At 40.0% G+C, this 26,661-nt stretch overlaps 1 protein-coding gene and 1 non-coding gene across 4 annotated transcripts in view; both read left to right on the top strand.

Moving 5' to 3' along the window:
• RUFY1 (RUN and FYVE domain containing 1) overlaps positions 1–26,661 on the top strand; it is a 62,548-nt gene that overhangs the window by 2,585 nt on the left and 33,302 nt on the right. For 2 of the 3 annotated variants that reach the window (XM_061149652.1, XM_061149654.1), the window contains exons 2-7: positions 10,571–10,744; positions 12,103–12,220; positions 16,228–16,329; positions 17,912–18,035; positions 22,806–22,867; positions 26,300–26,365. In XM_061149652.1, coding sequence (XP_061005635.1) covers positions 10,571–10,744; positions 12,103–12,220; positions 16,228–16,329; positions 17,912–18,035; positions 22,806–22,867; positions 26,300–26,365 — 646 coding nt within the window. Of the gene's footprint in view, positions 1–10,323; positions 10,454–10,570; positions 10,745–12,102; positions 12,221–16,227; positions 16,330–17,911; positions 18,036–22,805; positions 22,868–26,299; positions 26,366–26,661 lie in introns of those variants that run through there. The other variant, XM_061149653.1, reaches the window with a different exon arrangement.
• On the top strand, positions 8,297–8,427 carry LOC133063031 (small nucleolar RNA SNORA11). The gene has a single exon (XR_009694341.1). It is a non-coding gene; the product is annotated as a small nucleolar RNA SNORA11 (small nucleolar RNA).

Genomic DNA, 26,661 nt, shown 5'->3' with positions numbered 1-26,661 from the left:
CAACTCTTTTAAGCCTTTATCATCTAGAATAGTTTCAGCACATGAGTAAGAATGGAAACATTAAATGATTGATAGAGTGTGACTTAGAAAGCCCTGTAAAGCCAAATATTTAGAGCTCTGCCAACCAATACAATAACCACTACCCACATGTGATGTTTAACGGTTAAAAATTGAGTTCCTCAGTCACAAGAGCCACATTTTAAGTGCTCAGTAATCTACATGTAGCTAAGTGTCTACTGTATTGGATTGTGAACTGAGAACATTTCATCATAGTACTATGGGGCAGAGCTCACTAAAGACTGTGAAGTACTCTCTAAGAAGTCTTATAGTGTGCCTTTGAGGTTTCTTGATTCCATCCTATCCAATGTATATTTGATGTAGAAAGCACAGATAGTGAATTGTGATAGTTTCAATGGCTAAGAAAGACTGATAAAGTTTAAAATCTCACTTGTTTTGAAATAGGAAACAGTATTTCTCTGGCAATAGAAAGTAGGACTAGAAGGTAATGAAGGAAACTATTTAACTCAGGAATCTAGTTCCCACTAAATTGCCACATTTAGACACGTTTTGACTGTATGCCCACCCACTGGTGTTCAGTCCAGAGAGTCAAGGCTCGAGGTCTTCTTACAGGCTTGTTAGTAAGCAAATAATGTTAGCTGTTTGGTGAGGAAATGTGCCAATGCCTAGAACTGTGCTTAGCACAGAATAATATTTGTTGAACAAGTATTTGAAAAATACTTTTCTATTTATGGTAACGCTATAAATAATAACCAGCACTTATGTGCTTCCTAGGTGCCAGAAATTAGTCTTAAATCTGTACATACGTTAGTTCATTTCATCTTGACAGTAATCCTACATGATAGCTGAACTGGCTTCATGATGTTCATGAAGTGCAGGCTTTAATCAGTATGACTGTGCCGGGCCAGACCCTCAGAAATGCCCACGATAGAAACTCTTATCTTTAGATTTGTGTGAAGTGCAGTCTGATGGGACAGAGGACCAGGTGTGGGGCCTTGGAGCTGGGCTCCTGTGTGGTCCCGTCTCCCCCTGTCTCCGTGGGACAGGGCCTCTGCCACCCTGGTCCCCTTGGACTTCCCTCGGGCTTCTCCCTGCCTGTCCCTGCCGTACTGCGTGACCATGCTGCCCCAGGGAGGCGTGCGACATGCCGTTTGACTCTCAGGGCAGGGCCAGGTGTCCACTGGCCTGCCACAGGCTGGCAGCACCACAGCCCATTAGGCAGGAACTGGGCAGGGACTTCTCACCCACCCAACCGTATGGGGACCGCATCCCTGCAGGAAATTGCAGTCCCTCAGGGCCATGGGAAGGAGGGGTGGACTTCATGCCTCCACTCGTGTAGCCAGCCCCATGTGATAGGTACCATTATTATTCCTTGTTTATAAAGAGGGAGGCTGAATTAAAAAGTAAATTGACCAAGTTACTTAGAAATGGCAGAGCCGGAACTTGAACTAAGACAAGCTACCTCTCAAACCAGTGCTTAGTTACATCACCTCAATGCCTTGATGTTTTTAAATAATGTTGTAATATGCTGTAATATATACATATGGATTTTTTAATTAGTCAATTAAGTAAACAACTGCCACTCAAATCTGGCAAAAATTGTTAGCATGGCTTACTGAGGGCAAAAGGGTGGGGAACAGCTGGTATGAGCTATGTGACCAGTTTCCCAATGGTAAGCCAGATTTGAAGTCATCAGATAAAGCAGGAGTGGGAATGGGGGAAAGGAACTGAACACCAGGTAGCATACTCTGCAGAGGCCTCAGAAAAGCAGGTCAGAAGATCGTGGTCACCACTCCAGCCAGGGCTGGCTCATTTCATTTCTTTTCCTTTGATCTGCTTATTTGCTTACAAAAGCAGTGAGGTCAGAGATTGTTCAGAGGGAACAGTAAAGGAGCAGAGACTGAATATGAGAAGCTCTTGCCAGATAGTTTTTGTGGTGATCCAGGTGTAAGGAAGATGCTGTGGAATGTCATGAAATGACTTGTATTAAAATATTAGCCCACATGGGGTCTGGTAGCACAGCTTGCCACAATGATTGCATTCTCTGTAGTTGTTTGGTTTTGGGGTATTCTTCTTCTAAAGGATGAATAGCAAAACTCACTGAAGAAGTCACTCTTTAATTTTAAAAGTATTTAGATACATATTTGCCATTAGATAAGTGGCATTATACCTTTCTCTGTTGTCTTCCAGTGGCAAATTTTATTTTCCATGTGTGAGAGCTCCACTGCACAAAGTAATATGCCTCCTTCCAAAATGAAGTACAATGCCTTTTTCATTTCATATTGCTGAACTCCTTAAGTTAGCCATTGAGATAAGTGAAAATTAGGAAAGTGTAAAATGGTTTTCTTGTCAGTACGGTGTAACACCATATTGTTGTATTATTAGATCTTTTGAGACACCAAAGGGCTAATCAAAAGTAAAACTCAAATTTATAAAGAATCTAGTTACTTCTCTTTAACTCAGAACCCAATAAAAAAAAGTCTGTAGAGCCCACTCTCCTGAATATTTATTCTCTATACCAAAGGTTACAACAAACTGGCAGCCCTTTGAGATGTTTGTGCTGGTAGCTGCATTTTTTTCTCCTATCCTGCACAGTGTAAAAGCATTTAGAGTGTGTGTGTGTGTGTGTGTGTGTGTGTTTTTAAGCCAATTATCAGGTTTTCTATTAAAAATCCAGATCACCAGTTTCTCCTAACTCCCATCTGGCACACATGATCAGTTAGCATTCCTCTAGCAAGAAGGTGTCTGTATGTCTTCTCCAGCTTTTCCTCACACTGGGTCACTCTTTTATGTTATAGGCTCAGCCCCTCTGTAACAGTCAAGGTCAAGATCCCTGATCAGACCATTTACTAGGCAATTCAGTAAGTGTAGAATTTTATGATAGTCTGTGTGCTGGGTTGAACTATTATTAACGAAGCTTAGAGATGTAAATAGCTTAGCCAAGGTCACAAAGCTAGTAATATGGAGAAATGAAATAACTTAAAGATCCTTCCAATCAAATTTTCCAAGACTCTAAATTGAGCTCGAATGGGAATTGGTGACTAACCTAACTGGCGCATGGATGAGATGGCTGCAAAACACTACTGTGTTCCCAAGAATGACTGCAGGAGCCACTTCCTGAAACACTAGTCTTCACATTTTTTGTTCACATGACCCCCTAAAAAAAATCTTCCACTTTTAAAGTTGGTACATAAAAATTCATCATAATTTTCAATAAACTTTTTGGTTTATTGTAAAAATTGACTTTTTAAAATAAAACCACTGTATCATTATTTTAAGTGTATCAAGTGATAAATACCTTAACAACTTGATAACTCTACCATCTATCTTGTTAATAAAATAAATAATAAAATTATTTAATATTTGTAAATTTTACATTTTTCCCTTTTATTCCTTGAATTTCCAATCCACTTAATGTGTGTTTTAAATTTTTTTATTTGTCATCCTATCATACATCTCAGAAAAAAAAAATGTTAATTAAAATATAATAAACTTTTCTTCTGACTAAAGCTCTGAGTGTATAAAAATTTTTTTCTTCTATAATGAATTACCATTAAAATTATTAGTAATGCCAAGTTGATTAAAGGGATATAAATATGATTTTATAAGTAATTATACATAAATTTTTCTTGGAATTACTTCTCTTAATGAACTGAATGGTGTTGTTGGTTTTTTTATTAAAAAAATGCAGATGAATATACATGATTTACTGAAGTAAATGTGATGGAACTCAGCATCAATTTTATTCCCATTTTTTGGTTTTTTTATAGATGTGATTCTTGAGAACTCTGACTCACATAAATAAAAAACAGAACTGGACAGGTTGGTTTGTTTTCCCCCCATTGGTAAATTCTACCAAACATTTAAAAAAATTTTATTTAAGTACAGTTGATTTACAATATTGTGTTAATTTCTCCTGTACAATAAAGTAACTCGGATATAAAATGGATAGCTTTGTTATATTAATGTTATTCAGGTCTTGGAACTCCTTCTAAGTTATATGCCACAAATCACATTGATCTAAAAACATTTTTTTTATCAAAAAATTTTTTGTTCAGATTTTCATTTTGTTTGGATGAAAATCACCTTTCTTGCAAACATGAAAGATATTTCTCTTTCTGGGAAGTTCTCCAAAAAAGGCTTTACCAAGACCTATCAAATGATAATTATGCCTTATAATTCTTTCACTTTATTTAACCTAGACACTCAAAATGGTTGGAGACATCTAAACATTGCTTATTTAATTACATCTTGCCAATACATTATGTTTGGACAAAAAGAGTTTAGGAAATTCCCTGGTGGTCCAGTAGTTCAGACTGAGCACTTCCACCACAGGGGACATGGGTTTGATCCCTGATCAGGGAACTAGGGTTTCACATGCCAAGATGTGGCCAGAATTAATAAAAAAGAGTTAGTGTACATGTTCTTCAAGGGCTGCAGTTTGGCTCATTTGATTTATAGAACATGTCCATCAAGTTAATGGCACATCCAAGGAATAAGTATTGAGACCAACCGAAAACAATTACATATATTTTTACTTGTAGATAAATTTTTTTTTTTAAACTTTGTAAATTCAGGATATCCAACAGACAGGTAGAAACCACTCCTCTCCCCCAAGATCAAGTTTCTTTAACTAAGTTCAGCAAATTAGAGACTGGAATCTCTTCATGTTTTTGGTGATTTGATTAATCATCAAAGGAAGCTTCACCCCTATCTGGTATGTGGTACTTTCTGTACCTCAGGTCAGTGCCTCAGGAGGAAGATATGGGACAAGGAGTGAACTGTGATTCTTCTGTAGAGTGGGAAAAGAAAGAGTGCCTGTGAAACTTGAGGATCTAAAAATCAATCTCCTCGAAATATCTGGACCTGCCTAGCTCTCTGCAGGACTTCTTGCATATTTTTCCTATTCGAAGACCACTAGACTTCATTTATAGCCAGGGATTGGTATCTTCTTTAAGGATCAGTTCAGTTCAGACGCTCAGTCAAGTCTGACTCTGCAACACCATGGAAAGCAACGGCCAGGCTTCCCTGTCCATCACCAACTCCTGGAGCTTGCTCAAACTCATGTCCATTGAGTCGGTGATGCCATCCAACCATCTCATCCTCTGGAGTCCCCTCCTCCTGCCTTCAATCTTTCCTGGCATCAGGGTTTTTTTCCAATGAGTCAGTTCTTTGAATCAGGTGGCCAGAGTACTTCAGCTTCAACATCAGACCTTCCAATGAATATTCAGGACTGATTTACTTTAGGATTGACTGGGTTGATCTCCTTGCAGGCCAAGGGACTCTCAAGAGTCTTCTCCAGCAACAGAGTTCAAAAGCATCAAGTCTTTGATGCTCAACTTTCTTTATGGTCCAACTCTCTCATCCATACATGACTACATAAAGACCATAGTTTTGACTAGACAAACCTTTGTCAGTAAAGTAATGTCTCTGCTTTTTAACATGCTGTCTAGGTTGGTCATAGCTTTTCTTCCAAGGAGCAAGTGTTTTTTATGGCTGCAGTCACCATCTGCAGTGATTCTGAGCCCAAGAAAATAAAGTCTCTCACTGTTTCCATTGTTTCCCCACCTATTTGCCATGAAGTGATGGGACCAGATGCCATGATCTGAGTTTTTTGAATGTTGAGTTTTAAGCCAGCCTGTTCACGCTCCTCTTTCACTTTGATCAAGAGGCTCTTTAGTTCTTCTTTGCTTTCTGCCATAAGGGTGGTGTCATCTGCATATCTGAGATTATAGATAATTCTTCTGGAAATCTTGATTCCAGCTTGTGATTCATCCAGCCCAACATGTTGCATGACGCACTCTGCATAGAAGTTAAATAAGCACTGTGACAATATACAGCCTTGATGTACTCCTTTCCAAATCTTGAACCAGTCTGTTGTTCCATGTCTGGTTCTAACTGTTGCTTCTTGACCTGCATACAGATTTCTCAGGAGGCAGGTCAGGTGGTCTGGTATTCCCATCTCTTAAAGAATTTTCCATAGTTTGTTGTGATCCACACAGTCAAAGGCTTTAGTGTAGTCAATAAAGCAGAAGTAGATATTTTTCTGAAACTCTCTTGCTTTTACAATTATTCAACAGATGTTGGCAGTTTGATCTCTGGTTCCTCTGCCTTTTCTAAATCCAGCTTGAACCATCTGCAAGTGCTTGGTTCATGTTACTGTTAAAGCCTGGCTTGGAGAATTTTGAGCATTACTTTACTAGCGTGTGAGATGAGTGCAATTGTGCAGTAGTTTGAACATTTTTTGGCATTGCCTTTCTCAGGGATTGGAATGAAAACTGACCTTTTCCAGTTCTGTGGCCACTGCCTAGTTTTCCAAATTTGCTAACGTATTGAGTGCCACACTTTCACAATATCATCTTTTAGGATTTGAAATAGCTCAGCTGGAACCACCACCTCCACTAGCTTTGTTCATAGTGATGCTTCCTAAGGCCCACCTGACTTCGCATTCCAGGATGTCTGGCTCTAGGTGAGTGATCACACCATCGTGGTTATCTGGGTCATTAAGATCTTTTTTGTATATTTCTTCTGTATATTCTTGCCACCTCTTCTTAATATCTTCTGTTTCTGTTAATTCCATACCATTCCTGTCCTTAATTGTGTCCATCTTTTCATGAAATGTTCCCTTGGTATCTCTTATTGTCTTGAAGAGATCTCTAGTCTTTCCCATTCTATTGTTTTCCTCTATTTCTTTGCATTGATCACTGAGGAAGGCTTTCGTATCTCTCCTTGCTAATATTTGGAAATCTACATTCAGATGGATGTATCATTCCTTTTCTCCTTTGCCTTTCACTTCTCTTTTTTCCTCAGCTATTTGTAAGGCCTCCTCAAACAACGATTTTGCCTTTTTGCATTTTTTTCCCTTGGAGACGGTTTTGATTACTGCTTCCTGTACAATGTCATGAACCTCCATCCATAGTTCTTCAGGCACTCTGTCTATCAGATCTAATCCCTTGAATCTATTTGTCACTTCCACTGTATAATCATAAGGGATTTGATTTAGGTCATACATGAATGGTCTAGTGGTTTTCCCTACTTTCTTCAATTAAAGTCTGAATTTGGCAATAAAGAGTTCATGATCTGAGCCACAGTCAGCTCCCAGTCTTGTTCTTGCTGGTATAGAGTTTCTCCATCTTTCGCTGCAAAGAATATAATCAGTCTGATTTCATTTTTGTCCCCCTGGTGATGTCCATATGTAGAGTCGTCTCTTGTGTTGTTGGAAGAGGGTTTTTGCTATGACCAGTGAGTTCTCTTGGCAAAACTCTGTTAGCCTTTTCGGTGCTTCATTTTGTACTCCAAGGCCAACCTTGCCTGTTACTCCAGGTATCTCTTGACTTTCTTCTTTTTCATTCCAGTCCCCTGTGATGAAAAGGACATCTTTCTTTTGGTGTTAGTTCTAGAAGTTCTTATAGGTCACCATAGAACCGTTCAACTTCAGCTTCTTCAGCATGAGTGGCTGGGGCATCAACTTGGATTACTCTGATATTGAATGGTTTGCCTTGGAAACGAAAAGAGATCATTCTATCTTTTTGAGATTGCACCCAATCACCCATCTCATTAAACTTTTCAAATTTATAAATAATACATAGGAGTCTCTCAATATTTAAAATATACCATTCCCACCCAGATGCTTTACTTAAAATACATTTTTTTAAAAAATCAATTTTTCTTTTTCCAAAACCAAGATGAAATATTTAGACCAGTTTTTCTTTCCCAGTAGCTGTCTTCTTGGGTTTTGCTGAGAATTTAGAATTTTCAGTCCCAGGCTGTCTCGAGTCTCATTCATATTTACTTAATACTTGTATTATAAATTCATAGTCATAATATCATTATTTTCAATTAAGCTATACACATATATGCTTTTTTAACTATATATCCATAGTAATTATTGCTGATGAAAGAAATCAGGTAAACAAAGGATTAATATCCACAATACACAGACCCTTAAGACAAAAACAAACAAATCAAGAAAGTTAAAAGATTTAACACACAAGTCATAGAAAGAATACTAGGAAACAATAAACATGAAAATCTGCTTAACATATATAATGAACAACTGGTAAACAAACAAAACACTCCCCACTCCATCCTTCAGTCCAAGGAGCAAACATTTAAAAGACCAAAAGGTGGCACTTGTGCAGAGAGAGGGGTGCACCAACGAGGGCTTATTTTTCCTGCTGGAACTAGGTTATAGTTTGAAGGTCTATAATAGTTTTAATTTCCAGAGTGACAGTTTCCTGGGCTTGAGAGGTCACTTGGTAAGAATTTGTCACGGATTGGGTTGAGCATAGAGCAAGAGGGTCTAAATAAATGACTCATCTGTTTACAACCCACCAGACAGGAATCTGGGTTCACTGTGACAAGAGGCACAAAACTTCTGGTGTTTCAATGAACAAATATCCAAACTGTGTCCTTGTTCACCTCCACGTGGCTACTGGGCAGGACCAGTGGGACAGGGCTCAATATTGGAAGAAGAGCTGTGATACTTAGTCAGGGAGCTTGCCACCTAGAGCCAATCTGGTCCATTCATGGGTCGGCCATGAGTGGTCTTAAAGAGGCTTTGAACATGTCAAGGAGAAAGAAAAAAAGAAAAATAGATTCCAACTAAATGCCATTCTGGAAAAGGCAAAACTATGGAGACAATAAAAAGATCAGTGGTTGCCTGGAGTTAGCAGAGAGATGCATACACAGAATACAGAAGTTTTTATGAGCAGTGAAAGTGCTCATAAATAATGAATGTCATTATTTGAATGACATTCAAATATATGAATGTGATTCATATAATGAATGACGTTATAATGATGCGTATATCATACTTTGGTCCAAACCCATAGAAGGTGCAATACTACTTACTTCATCAGTGAACACAGAGGATGAACTGGGACCTTGGTCATCATGTGTCAATGCAGCTCATCCTTATTTAAAAAAAAAAAAGTTCCAGTCTTGATAACCGCTATGCATGTTCATTGGAAGGACTGATGTTGAAGCTGAAACTCCAATACTTTGGCCACCTGATGGAAAGAACTGACTCATTTGAAAAGACCCTAATGCTGGGAAATACTGACGGCAGGAGGCAGAGGATGAGGCGGTTGGATGGCATCACTGACTCAATTGGACATGAGTTTGGGTAAACTCCGGGAGTTGGTGATGGACAGGGAGGCCTGGCATGCTGCGGTGCATGGGGTCGCAAAGAGTCGGACACGACTGAGCGACTGAACTGATGCATGTGCTGCTGCTGCTGCTGCTAAGTCGCTTCAGTCGTGTCCAACTCTATGCGACCCCATTGACTGCAGCCCACCAGGCTCTGTCCCTGGGATTCTCCAGGCAAGAACACTGGAGTGGGTTGTCATTTCCTTCACCAAGGCATGAAAGTGAAAAGTGAAAGTGAACTCGCTCAGTCATGTCTGACTCTTTGCCACACCATGGACTACAGCCTACAAGGCTCCTCCGTCCATGGGATTTTACAGGCAAGAGTACCGGCACTCCAGGTGCCCTTGCCTTCTCTAGATGCATGTGAGGGAAGGGAATTTCTGTACCTTCCTGTTAATTTTGTTGGAAACCTACAACTGCTTTAAAAAAAAAAATTCTCCCCCGCCCCCCCCCCCCCAAAAAATTAACTCAGGAGTCCATGCCGTGGTCGCAGAAAAGTCTGACACAATTTAGCGACTAAACAACATAATATATGCGTATTTGTTGAACTGGAATGTAAAATGTATTTTTTAGATTAAAAAAAAGTTTGCAGCGCACTGAATTTATACTGGCAGATAAAAGCACAAATTAACCTAAAAAATTTTGTCATAGATATCTGATATTGATTACAAACTCTTACTCTCAAAGCGACGAGATTAATGGAGTTTAAGTGTAAACTCAGCTAAATTCATTTTATTCTAACGGTTTTACCTTACAAAATAAGTGTGAAACTCATAACAGTCCACTAATTGTGTGCGAAAGACGGGCAACGAGAATTTGAGCCCTGTACCAAGGAATGGATGCTTCCCCGAGTGCTCCGGGTGACACAGACAAGCCAGCTGGGTTAGGAATCCCTCTGGCTAGCATACCGCCCACTCCAAGCAAGCCCGGAAGCCGCTACCTCCCTCCCGGCAGAGAAGTCAAAATGGCGCCCGCGCGCTCTGGGGGCGAGGCCTCGGGCTGGACTCCTCCAATAGGAACGAGAGGGGGTGGCGCACTTTCCCAGCAAGCCTTCTAGCTTAGGGCAAGGCTTTCTGGAGTATGCGTCGTTCCATTGGTCGAAAATGGAATAAGGGCGTGGGAGACACCAATCGCAGTGGGTGCTGGTAGGGCCGTCGCCGTAGCAACGCGCGGAGCTACCTGGGAGAGGCCTTCGGAGTCTGAGCCACGGCCTCAGCCGCCCGGGTGAGGCTGTGACCTCCCGGGGTTAGGGGCCGGTTGGCTGAGAACTCCAGTTAATCCGCACGTGAGTGCTCGGAGCAGACCGGCGGACGGGTCTTCCCTTCATTGTTCTGCGTCTAGCCTCCTCACCCGGGACTCCATTCAGTGCGCTAACGAAGCTGTCCCTGCTTCCACTCTACAGTTTCCAAGTGCCAGATGATGGAGGAGCGCGTCAACCTGATGCACATGATGAAACTCAGCATCAAGGTCTTGCTACAGTCTGCCCTGAGCCTGGGCCGCAGCCTGGATGCAGATCATGCCCCCCTGCAGCAGTTCTTTGTAGTGATGGAGCACTGCCTCAAACATGGGCTGAGAGGTGAGCCGCCGCGGCGGGGCGGGGAGGGGCGGGGGGCTTCGGAGGCGTGAAAATTCAGGCTAACTTCGCCCAGCATCTTCAATGCCAAACATTGTTCTGGGTGCTGGGATCTGTGCGCGAAACAAACAAGATCCCTGCCCACAAGACATGACATTCTAGAGCAGCGCTGTCCAATAGAAATGCCACGCAAGCCACATGTGTGATTTCTAATGTTCTAGTAGCCACGCTTTTAAAAAGCAGACAGAAACACGTGAAGTTTTAGTAATTTATTTTATTGAACCCAATATAGCCAAAATAGTATCATTTTGACATATATAGTCAGTATAAACCTTATTAATGAGATATTTTACATTCTTTTTTAAACCGAGGCTTAAAGATCCACTGTGTATTTTACACTTACAGCACATCTCAATTGCACTGGCTACATTTCAGTACCACTTGTGGCTAGTGACTACCTTGGACAGCACAGTTCTAGAGAGGAGATAAGACAACAAATTCAGAAGCAAAATAGTTGTAAAACGCTACTGATTCAGGGGTACAAAATTGGTTAAAAGATAGAGAATCAAGGGGAAAATCTTTCCAGTTAGGGTAAGAGGGGAAGGTCTTTCTGGGGACTGAAATATAAGCTGAGAGCTAAAGGAGAGAAGGAGTCAACTATGCAAAGGTTTGGGGCAAGAGCCTTTCTAGAAAAACAAAACAGGTGCAGAGGTCTTGAGTGGGGCCAACCTTGGTTTGAGGAAGACACCAGGTAAGTGAGGCATGCCAAGCAGGAGGAGGGGATGTCAGGGTAGTTGGGATGGGCTGAATCACGTCGGCCTTTAAAGGTCAAGTTAGGAGCTGGGTTTTATTTCATGAGTACTTGGAGGATTTTCAGCAATGGAAAAATAAGATCTAACCTACATTAAAAAAAAAAAAAAAACTTTCACCTATGTGGAGAACAGATTAGAAAGGTGGGGTGGTAACAGTATTAGGAGTAAGGAAACCCATTAGGAGGTTATTGCAGCAGTTCAGATGAGGGATGGTGATGATGATTTGACAAAGTCAATCAAGAATTGACTTTGGCATCAAGTAAGAGGGAGAAAGGGCAAGGATTTCATAGATAATTATTTGAGCACTTGTTTTATTTTGTGGGCAATAAACACTTGAGGGAGCATATTGGGTATGGCAGAGAAACCCTGTCATCAGAAGCAGGGAGAGCTCATTTGGTACTTGGCTTCTCCTAGTCCCCATGACTGAATCAGAAGGAGTAAGCAGTGCAGCTCCATAGCTTTCATTTGGCTTTTGGGAGAGAGACTGAGGGCCCCTGAAGACGTTTTGCAAACTGTTCTTATGAATAATACTTCTGTTTTCCCTTTTAGTTAAGAAGAGTTTTATTGGCCAAAATAAATCTTTCTTTGGTCCTTTGGAGCTGGTGGAGAAACTTTGTCCAGAAGCATCAGATATAGCCACTAGTGTCAGAAATCTACCAGAATTAAAGTGAGTGAGAAGTAGTTACATCAATTTGATGTTTTTTAAAAAAAAAAAAAAAACTCCCTTGTATTTATCCATTTCTCAATTCCTTGCTAATAAAGCATCTTCTAATTTAGAACAAACTGTAGCACAAGCCACACTTAACTTAGACTTTAGTCTCAGCTCTGCTTTCAATCTCCACATAAACTTGAGCAAAATTTGCCCCACTCTGAGCCTCAGTTTCCTTTTGTTTAAAATGAGGACAGTGATTCCTGCTTGTCGTACAAGGTTCTGTAATGAAAAGATATTGTCACTGCAAGAGCAGTTACAGGAGGAGAACGAGATTCTGAGGTCTGTACAAAAGAGCCCCCTGCAGTCTTCCACAAGGAACTTAACTGTCCAGACTCTCTTTGACCTTCTCCTGCAGAGCCAGCCCATTCCATTTTAGGGTATTTACAATAGCCACCACCACTGACTAAGGCCCTGCCAAGTGCCAGGCATTGTGCTAAGGACATTTCATGATTTACCTTCATCCTCCACAAATCTCGAGGAGCTAAGCTGTTGGTGTTCCCATCTGCTAGTGCAGAAACTGAGGCTCAGAGTGGTTGGGTAACCTGCCCAAGGTCCCTTGGCAGCTGAGTGGTGGAACCAGAAAGACAGCGCAGGTCTCCTGGCCTCTGAAGCCCTCTGCATCTTGCCAAACTCATTCGCTGCTCAGCCCCCTGCGTTCGTGGGACTGAAGCCTCCTCCTTTATCCGGGTCCGGCCCTTTGGGCCCATGCCACCTAAGGTGAACGCCTGTAGCAGGGGATAGACGTTCATACATTCATCTGCTGACACTCCCCCGCTACCCCTGCCCAGCCATGATCTTCCTGGTGAAAGCCTGTAGCAGCGGACAGACTCTCACATACTCATCTGCTGACACCCCCCGACCCCCGCTGCCCCTGCCCAGCCGTGATCTTCCTAGTGAAAGCCTGTAGCAGGGGACAGACTCTCACATACTCAGCTGCTGACACTCCCCTGCTGCCCCTGCCCAGCTGTGATCTTCCTGCTGAAAGCCTGTAGCAGGGGACAGACTCTCACATACTCATCTGCTGACACCCCCCCACTGCCCCCTGCCCAGCCATGATCTTCCTGGGCTTCCCTGGTGGCTCAGACCGTAAAGAATCTGCCTGCAATACAGGAGATGTGGGTTTGACCCCTGGGTGGGGAAGATCCCCTGGAGAAGGAAATGGATACCGACTCCAGTATTCTTGCCTGGAAAATTGCGTGGGCAAAGACCCTGGCAGACTACAGTCCATAGGGTCATGAAGAGTTGGACATGACTGAGCAACTAACCCTTTTACTTTTCACTTTCACGAGCCTCCCACATCTTCTGCCTTGTTTCCTCTGTTCTATATGTAGTCCTGTTGTCCATCCCTTCCAGCCAGCTCACTCCCTCAAGAGCCCCTGTCCTTGGGTGGTCTGATTGGATGGAACAGGGTTCTGCCTTCTGCACTCAGGCTTCTATTTCCAGTTAGGCACAGGGGCATTTTTGAAGTCTTGTTATGCTAACAAAGAGCTTCTTGTCAGCTGAACTCACTGCTCCTGTTCCCTCATTAACCCAGGGGATGCTCAACAAGTAAGGAGTTTAAGTATCAAAACCCTCCCTTTGTCTGCCAGAAAGGAAATACAGAGTAGCTCCCTCTTCCTGATGCCTCTGGAGTAGTAGCCTTTTTGGAAGCCATGTGAGAAAAGACTTACTGGCTTTGCTCCATAAAGAGCTGCAGTGTTTTTACTATTTCATTAAACAGGAGCAAAAGTTCTAAAATTTCTACAGTATTTTGGAAGTTACGATTAGCATTTTTTGGAGAGTAGAGGCTGTTTGCTCTAAGGTAGTTTGAAACTTGCAGGACAGACTTTGTGTACTGAGAGTCATCTCTCTGGAGTTTAATTTCCTTGTCTAATTGAGATAAAAATGTCTTCTACAGTGACCCAGTACCCAGAACTTTTCACTGTTTTCATATCATAGTTTATTATTAAGCATACTGTTACACAACAAATACAATTTCATGTATTGGCATTTAAACCCAGACAACAGACAAGGTTCTCTCCTTTTTTGGAAATTAAAAACGATCTTTTTTCTTATTACATAATTTTTAATTAGGAAACAAGAGCAAGCAAAAAAGATGCTTCTATTAGCTTACTACTCAGAAAAAACAAAACTACAATTAATATCTTGGTCAGGATCCTTGTAGATCCTTTCAGTACAAAGTCAGACAGACAAATAGAGAAGATTCTATTTTAATTCACCTTTGCCTCCCCCAGGGGCATCACTGTTGCACTCCTCATGGAAGACGGTTTAGCACTAACCACCAAAACCACCAGTGCATCTACCTTTTGACCCAGTAATTCTACTTCTAGGAGTTTTATCTCGTAGGCCTAACATGTGAAAATGACTCATGTACAGAATAGCTGTTGCAGCATTATTCGTTAACAGCAGAAGATTAGAAATGGCCTAGATTAAAAACTAGGTAAATAAATCATGGCACAGTCCAATAGTGAAACACTTTAAAGCTATGAAAAAATGAACAGGAAATTCCCTGTGTACAGAAAGAATTTCAAAATGACAGATATTCAATAGAATAAGCAAGTTGCAAAATGGCATATGTAGCATACTAATATTTTTATAAGAAGGGAAGAAAAATAACATTTATTTCCAATGCAGAAAAATGTTTTGGAAGTGAACCTAAACTAGGAGCAGTATATTAATGAACAAAGAAGGAGAACTGGGGAAAACATTAAGTATTAAGCTGTGCATACTGTAGCTTTTTTTTCCCATTTAGTAGTAGACTATTTATTCATCCCCAACTGTGCTTTTGAAACGAGCACATAGCCCCTCCCACTTTGGGCTTTGCGGTTGTCTTCAAATCCTCGTCGTCCAAACTGCAGTGCTGGCCATCCCCAACATACACCTTTGTGTACATCCTCAACTAGTTCCTTATATTGCTAGATGTAGAATTTTTATAACCTGCAGGCATTAAATTGCCTGCTAGAAGAATTGTACCAGTTTGTACTCCCACCAAGCAGAACATGTCAGTGTCCATTTTTCCTATCATGCAAACATCATATGTCTTTTTTTTTTCCTATTTCTTTTCTTCTTTTACTCTGGCTTCACATCATTTGTTGAAAGGTGGAGAGAATCCAAAGCCTGTTACATTAAGTTGGGTGCCTTCTAGCCCTTTGAGGCAGATATTGATTATAGCAGTACATCTAATACTCTCTTGGATATTACAAATGCAGTTACTCCGCTTAGAACAGTATCTTTTTTTCCTTACACAGTGCTAGGTCTATATTTGGGAGGCTTTTTTTTCTTTTAAAACAGATCTTTTTCAAAATTGCACCTTTGAAACTGGTTGCACAGCCACGTGAATGTCCTAACACTACTAAATAGTACACTTAAAAATGGATGAGGTGGTAAACTTCCTGTTGTGTGCATTTTACCGTGTCAAAAATAAACTTGACGTAGTAAATTCCGAGCTAATGCCTTAGAAATCTTGTGAGTTCAGTACTTTAATAACTGTGTTCTATATTCATCTTGTGAAAGAATGTTTATCCATGATACAATCTAACCTGGTATTTCCTGGCTTCCTGTGAAATTTATGAATACATGCAAAGTTTTATCTAATTGTATTTGTTCCAGAAATCAGATGTTTCTGGCTTAAATTTTTTTGCTGGTTTTGTTGTTGTTGTTGTTGTTGTTGTTTTTGAGGGGGAGGGAGGGAAATATATGCCTATGATACAGGCTTCAAATAGTCCCGAAAAGAATTCAGTGAGCCATTTCCTCAGCCTTCCCAGAGTGTTCCCGCAACCCCCAGGGCAGCTTTGCATTCACAGGCGTGCGTGTGTTGTGTGTGTGTGTGTGTGTGTGTGTGTGTGTGTGTGTGTGTGTGTGTGTGTGTGTGTGTGAATATATTTCTCCTTGGCTCAGTTGGCTTTTTTCCCTTTGTTTTTGTTGTTACGCTTTAATAGTCTGATCCTCTGTTTGAATTACAGGACAGCTGTGGGAAGGGGCAGAGCTTGGCTTTATCTTGCACTCATGCAGAAGAAACTGGCAGATTATCTGAAAGTGCTTGTAGACAATAAAAATCTCTTGAGGTATTTCATCACCTATCTTCGCTTAGTTTTTGCTTCGTAATTAGAACGTAGTTTTGTACATCATTAGGAATTAAAATAAGAATGTATTGACTTGGCCAAATGGTTCATTCATGTTTCTCTGTAAGATGTTAACACAAAAACCTGAACAAGCCTGTACAGTTTTTATTCAGATTATTATGAAGTGTAATTATTCTGTGGCTTACTTTTAAAATAGCAGAATTTTATTTTTTGAGCACTGGTGTCTGAAAATCTATGAATGAAGATTCATATTTTCATTTTGAAGATAATTCTTCAAAAATACCTAAGATCAGGTAACTGACAGCATACTCCATTAAGTTTCAACAAAATAGTATTTGATTGGGTGATAATACGGGGAAAATGACTTGAACTAGATTCAGTGGGCAATTTTAAATTATAAAACCCTGCTTTTTATAAGAGAACATACCTAGATTACCTATTTTAGGATTCCATATTCAGTTTGTAAACTTTTATATCTCTTGGCATCAGTAAAGACGAACTATCTCTGAAATTTATGATTGGGTTCTTTTTTTATAACTTTATAGACAAAAGAAATCATTATAAGAGGAATTTTCTCTATGATATGAGAATTTATGAGGAAAAAATCTTTATAGAGCTAATGCTGTTATCTAACTGAAACAAAAATATCTTTTACAGTATGGCTTATCATCCAAAATTTTCGTTTGTTTTCAAGTCATGGCTTATTACTGAACAAATGTTTTCATGATAGATACTGATTTCAAATAATTTACATACCTTGTACTCTTCTCTGACTGTTACACTGAATAACTTTGAGGTACGGATTTTGTTCTAAACAACTAGTTCTGGGACTGCCCTCGTGGTCCGCTGGTGAAGACTTCACACTTCCACTACAGAGGGCACAGCTTCCGTCCCTGGTCTAGGAACTAAGATCCCACATGGCTCACTGCCAAAAATAAAATGATAATAACAAATAAATAAACAACGAATTCTGAGGATAACAAGTTCTTATGCACTCACACACACGCTGGTATATTATTAGCTAATCACTGGTGACCAGAACAGTGACAGAAGGAGCCTCACTACACATGGCCAAGGGGAGTGGGAGGGAAGGAAGTCAAAGCAGGCAGTGTTCCCCGGGACACAGGGGAGAAGGAAGAGTGTTGTTCTGGGCCGGGGGCGGGGTGGGGATCGCAGGATCGCACTTCATGTCGACATGAATGCTAGTGTAGAAGTATTCACGGAGGAAGACGAAAGACGCAGCCAGGTGGACAAGAGGGACAGAGTGGCGTTTAGGAACACAGGGGCCTAATGAGAAGAGCTGGGGTCCAGGTCCAACCAGAGACGTGAGCCTTAGACCAGAGGTGGGAGGGGTCCACTCTAAGCCCCAGGAAGAGAGGAGAGGCCAGAGGAGAGATCACAGAACTTAAAGTGAGAGGGAATAAAAGGCAGAAGGGGATGCACACATAGCAGCCTCTGGCTCCTGGTGAAACTGGCGGCCAGGCCACGAGCCCAGAGCGGAGGCGGCAGGATAGGTCCAGCGGAAGGGTGGTGAAGATGCTCCTGTGGAATCCATCTCTTGCAGTGAGTTCTATGAGCCTGAGGCGTTGATGATGGAGGAAGAAGGGACGGTGATTGTTGGTCTGCTGGTGGGACTCAATGTGCTGGATGCCAACCTCTGCTTAAAAGGAGAAGACTTGGATTCTCAGGTAAGACGGGAGTTTTGACTCTAGATCAAACGCCTTATTTGGGCCAGGGATTTTACATTGGATCTGCAGACGTGTGCAGGAAGGGGCAGATGGCAGGGGGTGTCTGGCAAAGGGCCGTGCAGGGTGCTGTGCTGGACCAAAGCTGGAACGCTGGCAAAAGTCTCAGGGAAGAGCGAAAAATAGCTCAGGCAAAGGCACAACGGCTAGCACAGAGATTAAGCAAACATTAAGCGTTATTGACTTCCTGGTAAGTCAGGAAGTCTGGGGCAGACAGGTCTGCATGAGGAGTGGGAAAACAGACTCGGGAGAGATTTGAAAAGTCAGATGGTAAAACTGAGCAGGATTTTCAGGCCATGAGGTGCGGAGTGCCCCTTGCTGGAGACAGCCTTCTCGTGATGGGCTTTTCCTCCTGCGTGGGAGCCAGTAGCCAGGGCTGAGGCCTGAGCTCAAGGTGGTGGAGGCTGTAAATCCAAAATCCAGACACTCTGCCCGGTCCTAACCTCCACCCCACTTCAGGAACTGTGGCTAGGCTGTTGCCCCGCCTTCTCCCCACTGCATGTTTGGACATGAACCTAAAGCTTCCCCAATGGCTCCGTGAAGGAACCTAAAGCTTCCCCAATCGCGTCTTGACCAGATCAGCTTTTTTTCTCCCCAGTAGTTTTCTTGTTTTGGCCTGTTGAATATTCTTCAAAAAATATAAAGAAGTTTTTTTGAAAAGAAACAAAGTATCATATATTGTCCTGTTACATAGAAACAGCTAATTCAGTGTTACTTTTTGGGATATATCCTTCTAGCACATGAATAAAAGGTGTGAGTGAGTGTGTGTGTGAGTGTGTCTTTGTATCTCAGAGACAGATGTTTGGAGCTTTCTTTTTTCATTAAACCAAAATGTGATTATTCCAAGAACACCATTTTGCAATTTCTTTATTTAACAATGTGTTCCACATAGCTCTAAATGTCAAGAGATATAAACCATTTTAAATGACCATGTGGTCATCCATTTTATGAATATACCATAATTTATTTAACCAATACTTTTTTTTTTTCCAATACTTTTTTTTTAATTGAAAAATAATTGCTTTACAATGGTGTGTTGTTTTCTGCCATACGACAACACAAATCAGTCATAATTATATATATATATACATATAATTATATATATAATATATATATTCCCTCCTTCTTGATTGTCCCTCCCTAACCAATACTTATTAATGTAAGTCGTTTTCATGTTATAATGACAGTGTTATAAATATCCTTATACTTGTTTTTTAGTCTTGTCTGTTTATTTTCTTAGGATAAATCTTGAGATTGCTGTGTCAGACTGCGCAAGTTCTGCATGAGTGTTGTGAAAGCATGTGAGCGTTCTTGGTCTTTTTCAATCAGACAGAAAAAGCTCTTCATCTCAAATTCGTGTTTTTGAGAACTAGGATGATGGAGTTTTTTTTTTTTTTTTCCCATGTTTTATTATAAATATTATACAAGATTTTTCATGTTGTGTTACAAACATTAAACAAGCCATTGGTGGTTCACCTGTTCATATCCTTTGCCCATTTTTTTGAGTATTCCATCTTTTTCCACTCCTTTATTATAGATAAGGATATTTACCATTTGTCAGAATATTTGTTATAAAATTTTTTTTCTGCTCTCTCAGGGTTCGTTTTCCCTATAGACCTTTTTTTTTTTAATTCTGCGCAGTCGTGTTTATTGGACTTTTCCTCTATACCTTCTAAACTATTGTACCTAGAAGGTCCTTCCACATCTAAAAATTAACTTAATTTTTAAATCACATGTATGTATTTTACATTTAAATAATCTGCCTGTCATTCTTTTTGACATAGTATGAAGTGGAAATCCAGATTTCTTATATAAGTACAGTAGTAAACCAGTTTTCTCAATATCATGTATCAAATATTATTATTTTGCCTACTAATTTGAAATTCCGCCTTTATCATGTGTTTAAATATCCATTATACTGAGAGGCTTATTGGTAGGCTCTCTATTTAGTCTCTGGATCTTTTTATTTCTGTGCTAGTAACATAGTCTTTTAACTACCAAAGCCATATAGTGTGCTTTATGCTCTGGCAGTTCACCTCCTACCTACTTTATTATACCACTTTTTCAGATTTAGTTGAGGCTGTCCATTTTCCATTCTGCCAAATGACCTTGAACATCATTTATTTTGTCGGATTCCAAAATGAAAATTTGTCTGGGATTTTTATTAAATAATAGATGTGATTGAGCCCCTGGCCTGTTCTTGTCATCAACATAATGGCTCTTACATATCACTGTGAAGCATCAGTGTTTGCTGTTGCTACCTGAGAGGTCCTCTTCTCATGTTAGAAAGTACTGTTCTCTTCTAACTTTGCATTTTTATTTAAAAATGAATATTGACATGTATCAGCCACAGGTGTACATGTGTGCCCCCGCCCCAAACCCTATGGCAAAAACCATCTCAATATTGTCAAGTAATTAGCCTCCAATTAAAATAATTAATTTTTAAAAAATGAATATTGAATGCTATCCAACACTTTTCAGCATCTGTTGAGATGTCATATCCATTTTTAGCCCATAATTATAATTGAATTAATTCTTGGGCTTCCTATTGTGATATTATTCCTGCATTCTTAAAATAAATCTTACTTGGTCATTGTACGTATACTTTTAGTGTACTCCTAGACTTAATGTCTGTGGTTTATTTGAGATTTTTGTGTTTCCATTTACAGGTTACACTTGTCTGAATCTTCCTTTTCTATACTGTCTTTGTAACTTTTCAGTGTCAGGATTGTATAACCTCATAAAATAAGTTGGATAATACTCTTTTCGTTCTTATTTTCTACAAAAGTTTGTTTTAGCAAGAATTATTTTTCTTTAAATGTTTGTTAAAACTTGCTGGTATAACCATTTCAGCTTTTTATGATCCTCATACTTTGACCACTTTTATTTTTGGCATAGCTTTGGTCAATTTATTGGTTTCCTAAGCCTTATAAAAACCTTTAGTCATTTATATTTTTCCAGAAATCATTTATTTCATTCAGATCTCCTCTGTTAGTTGCATGAGAGTATTTTCTTGCAGCTTTTTAAAATCTCACTTTTCCAAATTGTAATATTGTGCACATGATAGAGTTTGTCTACTGTGTTGAGCTCAAAACCCAGATCTTGCTCTTTATTCATCACTTCTGGTTTGGGACGAAGACTTTATCTGTCTTCTAGTCCATTAATTTCTACTTTGGATATTAATTCTTTCTCATTCTTCTCTTGTTTCCTTTTTTCCAGTCAAATGTATATATATATATTTTTTTTTACTCTTTTTGTATTATAGAAGAAGTACATGCTTGTTAGAAAAAATTAAGCAATTATAGAAGCATGTAATGTGAAAAGTGAAATTCAAGCTTCCCTTTTCTCCTACCCCTTCAGTCCCACTTTTGTCCCCACAGGGGGCTACTTTCTCTATGCATTTATGTATACATAGGTTTTTGGTTTTGACTAAATCTTTTCTGGCTTTCTATTGCAGTGTTACAGATTAAGTCACATTAAAAATAGCAATCACTCATAGTTGATGGTTAGCTGAGCTCAGCAAGTTGATTCTGAAACACACCTGTGATTATAGGCAGTTGGTGGCTAGGACTGGAGTAGCCGAAGGCACGTGCTCACTGCCCTCTGAGTTGAGAGGGTCAGTGAGTGGGCGCTGGAGCAGCAGGGGTTTCCTGGGCATCTCTGTCTGCATCTGGTCTCTCCACATGGTCTCCAACATGGCACCTCAAGGTAGCCAGACTTTCCCCACAGAAGCTCAGAACTTCAGAAGCATGTGCCCAAGGGAAAGAGCCAGGACGAAGCGTGCACTGCCTTTGTTAACCTAGCTGCAAAATTCACAGCCTCCTTCCTGCTGCTTTCTGCTCATTAAGACAGGTAGTGAGGACACCCAGGTTCAAGGGTTGGGAATAGAGATTGGTGGGAGGCACGACAGAGAGGTTGCAAAAGACGTATATATATGTATATATGCGTCATATAGCTTTGGTTTTTAACATAAGTGGGGTTACTATAAGGAGTTAATGCTGTACATAGTATTCTTTGACTTAAAATTTTATCCTGGCGCTTTCTTCATTTCATTACATTTTCATTCCCTGCGTTCTTTGTTATGGTTGCATAGGGTTCTGCAATATGGCTATAATGTGATTGATTTAAATCTTTCTGTATTGATGGACCCAATTATCCTGTATTTCAAAGGAATGGCTTCACTTTCACTGGAGTCAATGGTGGCAGGCTAGGGCTCTCCTTCACTGTCTCTCAAGTGCTTTATTTCTGGACAAAGCGCCTAACTTTGAGATGTTGAGGGATCTTGGACCTCCCTAGTTTCCTATAGCGGAGAATTTTCCCTGAAATACTCACTGGACCTTTTTACCCCAACTTGGGGAAAGAAGGAGTCAGAGTTATCAGTTGAGGTCACCACTTTAAAGATCCAGGTCTGTCTGTTTTTTTTTTAATTAGTTTGTACCCAGAGAACTTTGTTGATTTTTATCAACAATTTGATTTTTTAATAAAGACAGAAAAACTAATCATTACTAAGTGGTAAAACTTCAGAATATTCCCTTGAATTCTGATTTTTAGTAAATTTTTCTTCTAGAAGATGATGGGGTTATTTTTCTTTCGGTTTGTTTGCTTAATTGATACTTTAAGCTGATCCATCTAACTGGATTTTAAAGATAGTAAGGTTTGTGGAAAGTGGGGAAATTATCTTCCATTTAAACTAGTGCATTTTCTTTCAATCAGGTTGGAGTGATCGATTTTTCTCTCTACATTAAAGATGTGCAGGATCTAGATGGCGGCAAAGAGTAAGTTCTGCATTGTATGCTGCTCTTCATGATTTTAATGAAATTCTAGCAAAGAATGCTACTTTTTAAAAAATTGAGGTGTAATTGACATATAACATTACATTATTTTCAGGTGTGCAACATAATAATATGATACTTGTGTATATTGTAAAGTGATCACCACTGTACATCTAGTGTACATCCATGACCTTAACATAGTTACAAAAGAATTTTTTTCTTGTGACAAGAGCTTTTAGAATCTACTGTCTTAGCAACTTTCAAATATGCAGTTTTGCTATTAACTATAGTCATCATGCTGCACATTGCATCACTAAGCCTCCTTTATTTTATAACTGGAAGTTTGTACCTTATGACCCCATTCACCTTCTCCCCCACTCCCCAACCTCTGGCAACCACCACCAGTCCCTGTATCTGTGAGTTTGGTTCTGTGTTTGTTTGTTTGTTTTAGATTCCACATATAAGTAAAATCATAAGGTATTTGTCTTTCATTGTTTTACTTGTTTCACTTAGCATAATGCCCTCAAATCCACTCATGTTGTCAGAAATGGTAGGATTTTTTTTTTGTGGATGAATAATATTTTATTATATAAATATACCACATTTTCTTCATTCGTCCATTGATGGACATTTAGGTTGTTGCTATAAAGGAGTGAAGTGAAAGTCGCTTAGTTGTGTCCGACTCCTTGCAACCCCATGGAAAATATAGTCCATGGAATTCTCCAGGCAAGAATACTGGAGTGGGTAGCCTATCCCTTCTCCAGTGGATCTTCCCAACCTGGGAATCAAACCAGGTCTTCTGCACTGCAGGCACATTCTTTACCAACTGAGCTGTCAGGAAGGTTGTTGCTCTATCTTGGCTATTATAAGTAATGATGCAGTGAATTATGGGGGTGCATATACGTATTCATGTTAGTTTTCACTTTATTTGGGTAAATACCCAGAAGTGGAATTGCTGAGTCATTTAGTAGTTCTATTTTTAATTTTTTGAGAAACTGCCATGCTGTTTTCCATAGTGGCTGCACTAATTTACATTCCCACCAGCACTCCACAAGGGTTCTCTTTTCTGTTTCCTGGCCGACACTTCTTCTTTCTTGTCTTTTCGGTGATAACCATTCTAACAGGTATGAGGTATTACCATACTTTGGTTTTGTTTTGCATTTCCTGATGATTAGTGATGTTGAGCATCCTTTCATATAACTGCTGACAAAGAATACTACTTTTGTTTTTGCATTGTTTGAAATTTTAGTTTTTATTTAGCTGTTTTTAATTACAATGGTAATATGTTACTGTTCCCATTGTTTGAGGAATTATGCTCTGAGGAAGAATAGAGAGTGCAAGGGCAATTTCCCCATTCACACTATCCCCCAGTCTCCATCTCAGTCCCACTCCCTGCCTCCTTCTTCAGAGGAAGCTACTCATGCATGACTCCTTCCAAGTCTTTTTTTTTTTTAATGGCTTGCAAATGTATATTTGTTGGTAGTGTAATTTGCTTTATGGTTTGTTTGGATGTAAATGGAAAAGCACTATTACATATTTAAGTTGCTACTAGACTTACTCTTAGATCACAGTGTGTCTTGGATGTCTTTTCATGCTGCATGTAACTACCTCATCCTTGTTAACAAGAGCATTAAAAGAAGTTACCCTGAAAAAAGAGACAGAAAAGAAAAAAAAGCAAACAATGTGTATAACATGCTAAAATTTATGTTATAATAAAGAAGACATAATACTTGTATTTATATGTTGTACTTCCATATACATGGATCACTTCTAGAGAGGCACGTAGACCTGAACACAAGTGTGGGAGGGAGTTTCACTGTAAAGCCTTGGGCTGTGTTTGAATATTCCACATCTGTTGTCTTTCACACGTCTTCGTATTGAGGACTCTTCTGGTCTCAGCATCCTGGCAGTGCACCTTACCAAGGAAGGCATGCACCCAAAGTACCAAGTACTAACATTTGCTCACTTGGAATTAAAAATATACTCTTAATGTCGAAAAGAACTGGAAATGAGTTGATTATCCACCTTTAAGGGAATGCAGTCAGCCTTTCACACCTGAGGACGTTGAACCCACAGATACAGAGGGTCAGCAGTGCTATCCCATTTGTATGAGAGATGAGCAGTTGCAGATTTTGGCATCCACTGAGGTTTGGTATCCAGCCGTCCCCTGTGGATACTTAGGGACATCTGTAATTGAATGAATTGTGTAACATGCAAAATATTCCACACTGTGGTATATTATACAGACGTGAGAAAAAGCAGATTTTACCCAGTGTATGGTAGATTTAGAGGGATTTCCACAGGTATTATTGAGTGAGAAAAGTATAATACTGAGAAGTATATATATTCCATTTCTAAAACCCTCCAAGTCTCTTTTATATTTTAATTGCATATACTCTATATAAAAATATAGATAGATATTATGACTATATGCACAGAGGCTACTCAACAAGCTGTCAGTATGTGTCACCTGGGAAAGCTATGTGAGGGCAGAAAGGTTAAAAAAACAAAACTATACTGACCAACAAATCCAGCATCTGTGGCATGAGTGTGGGTTGAATAATCTCATTTATGTACATGTGTATGTAAAGAAATTGGTGGGGGGAGGCTAACTTTAAAATGTTGAAGTCTTTTATGTATATAAATATATATGAAGTTTGCTGCTGTTGTTTTGTTTGTCACACTGCGTGGATTTTGGGATCTTAGTTCCCTAACCAGGAATTGAACCCACCCCCTTGGCGTTGAAAGCAGAGTCCTAATCACGGGACCACCGAGAATTCCCAGTGTCTTTTTTTTCAAACCCAGACTAATCAGCTTTGTGTTTTGAAGAGTCTTGTGATCTTCTTTTATGAGCCAACTTCGTTTCCTTCAGTATACCAAGGGCTGCTTCATCTCCTACCTCAGGAGCCATTTGCACATGGATTTTGCTGTCTCCACCTTGCATCCTGGTGGCATTCTCAAATGCTAGGGATGAGGTGGGAGGAGCATCTGTAGGGAGGACCCTTCCTGGGCAGCATTTCCAGTGTGTTCCGTGTCTTCCCAACCAGCCCTGCTGGTTCACTCAGGACCATGTAGACATTACTACACTCTGACTGTCTGTTGGTTTCCTGATGGCATTAATGACATTGGTACTCCTGCAAGGTGATTAGAAGGTTGGGGGACAATTACGAAGTATTAACCCTGAGTAAAAGGAATTCCTTGGGACTTCCCTGGTGTCCCAGTGGTAAAAATAATCCCTCTTGTAATGCAGGGGACACAGGTTCAATCCTTGGTCAGGGAGCTAAGGTCCTACATGTCAGGAAGCAGCTAAGCCCGTGTGCCACAACTGGAGTCCACATGCTGTATCAAAAAGACCAAGCGCAGCCAAATAAATAAATTTTAAAACATTCGTTGCAAAAAAAGAATTTCTCTATTTTTATGCTCTTTTTTTTAAAGGCATGAAAGAATCACAGATGTTCTTGATCAAAAAAATTACGTGGAAGAACTTAACCGGCACTTAAGGTAGGACTCCCTTCTTTTTCCAGTGTTCATTCTCAGTGCCCAATAATTGCCTCATGGAACTTTTTTGAGTTGCCATATATTTATAACTAAGTTTTTTCCTAATCAGGAAGAAAGATTGTCATTCAGTGCTCATGTGTACAGGCTATAGAAGTATGATTTCTTGATAAAGAGCTTTGGGGAATCCTTTGGTCCTTTGTTCTGTGTAGTTATGCAACTTAGAGAGTAATGAATGAAACCTGACTCTCCGCCCCTCAGCCTCCAGCAGCTTAGTTGGAAATCACTGCCTAGAAAGCACT

Source organism: Dama dama, chromosome 9, assembly GCF_033118175.1.
Source record: "Dama dama isolate Ldn47 chromosome 9, ASM3311817v1, whole genome shotgun sequence".
Lineage (NCBI taxonomy): Eukaryota > Metazoa > Chordata > Mammalia > Artiodactyla > Cervidae > Dama > Dama dama.
The sequence above is the reverse complement of the archived record's forward strand: the minus strand, read 5'-3'. Positions and strand labels throughout refer to the sequence as shown.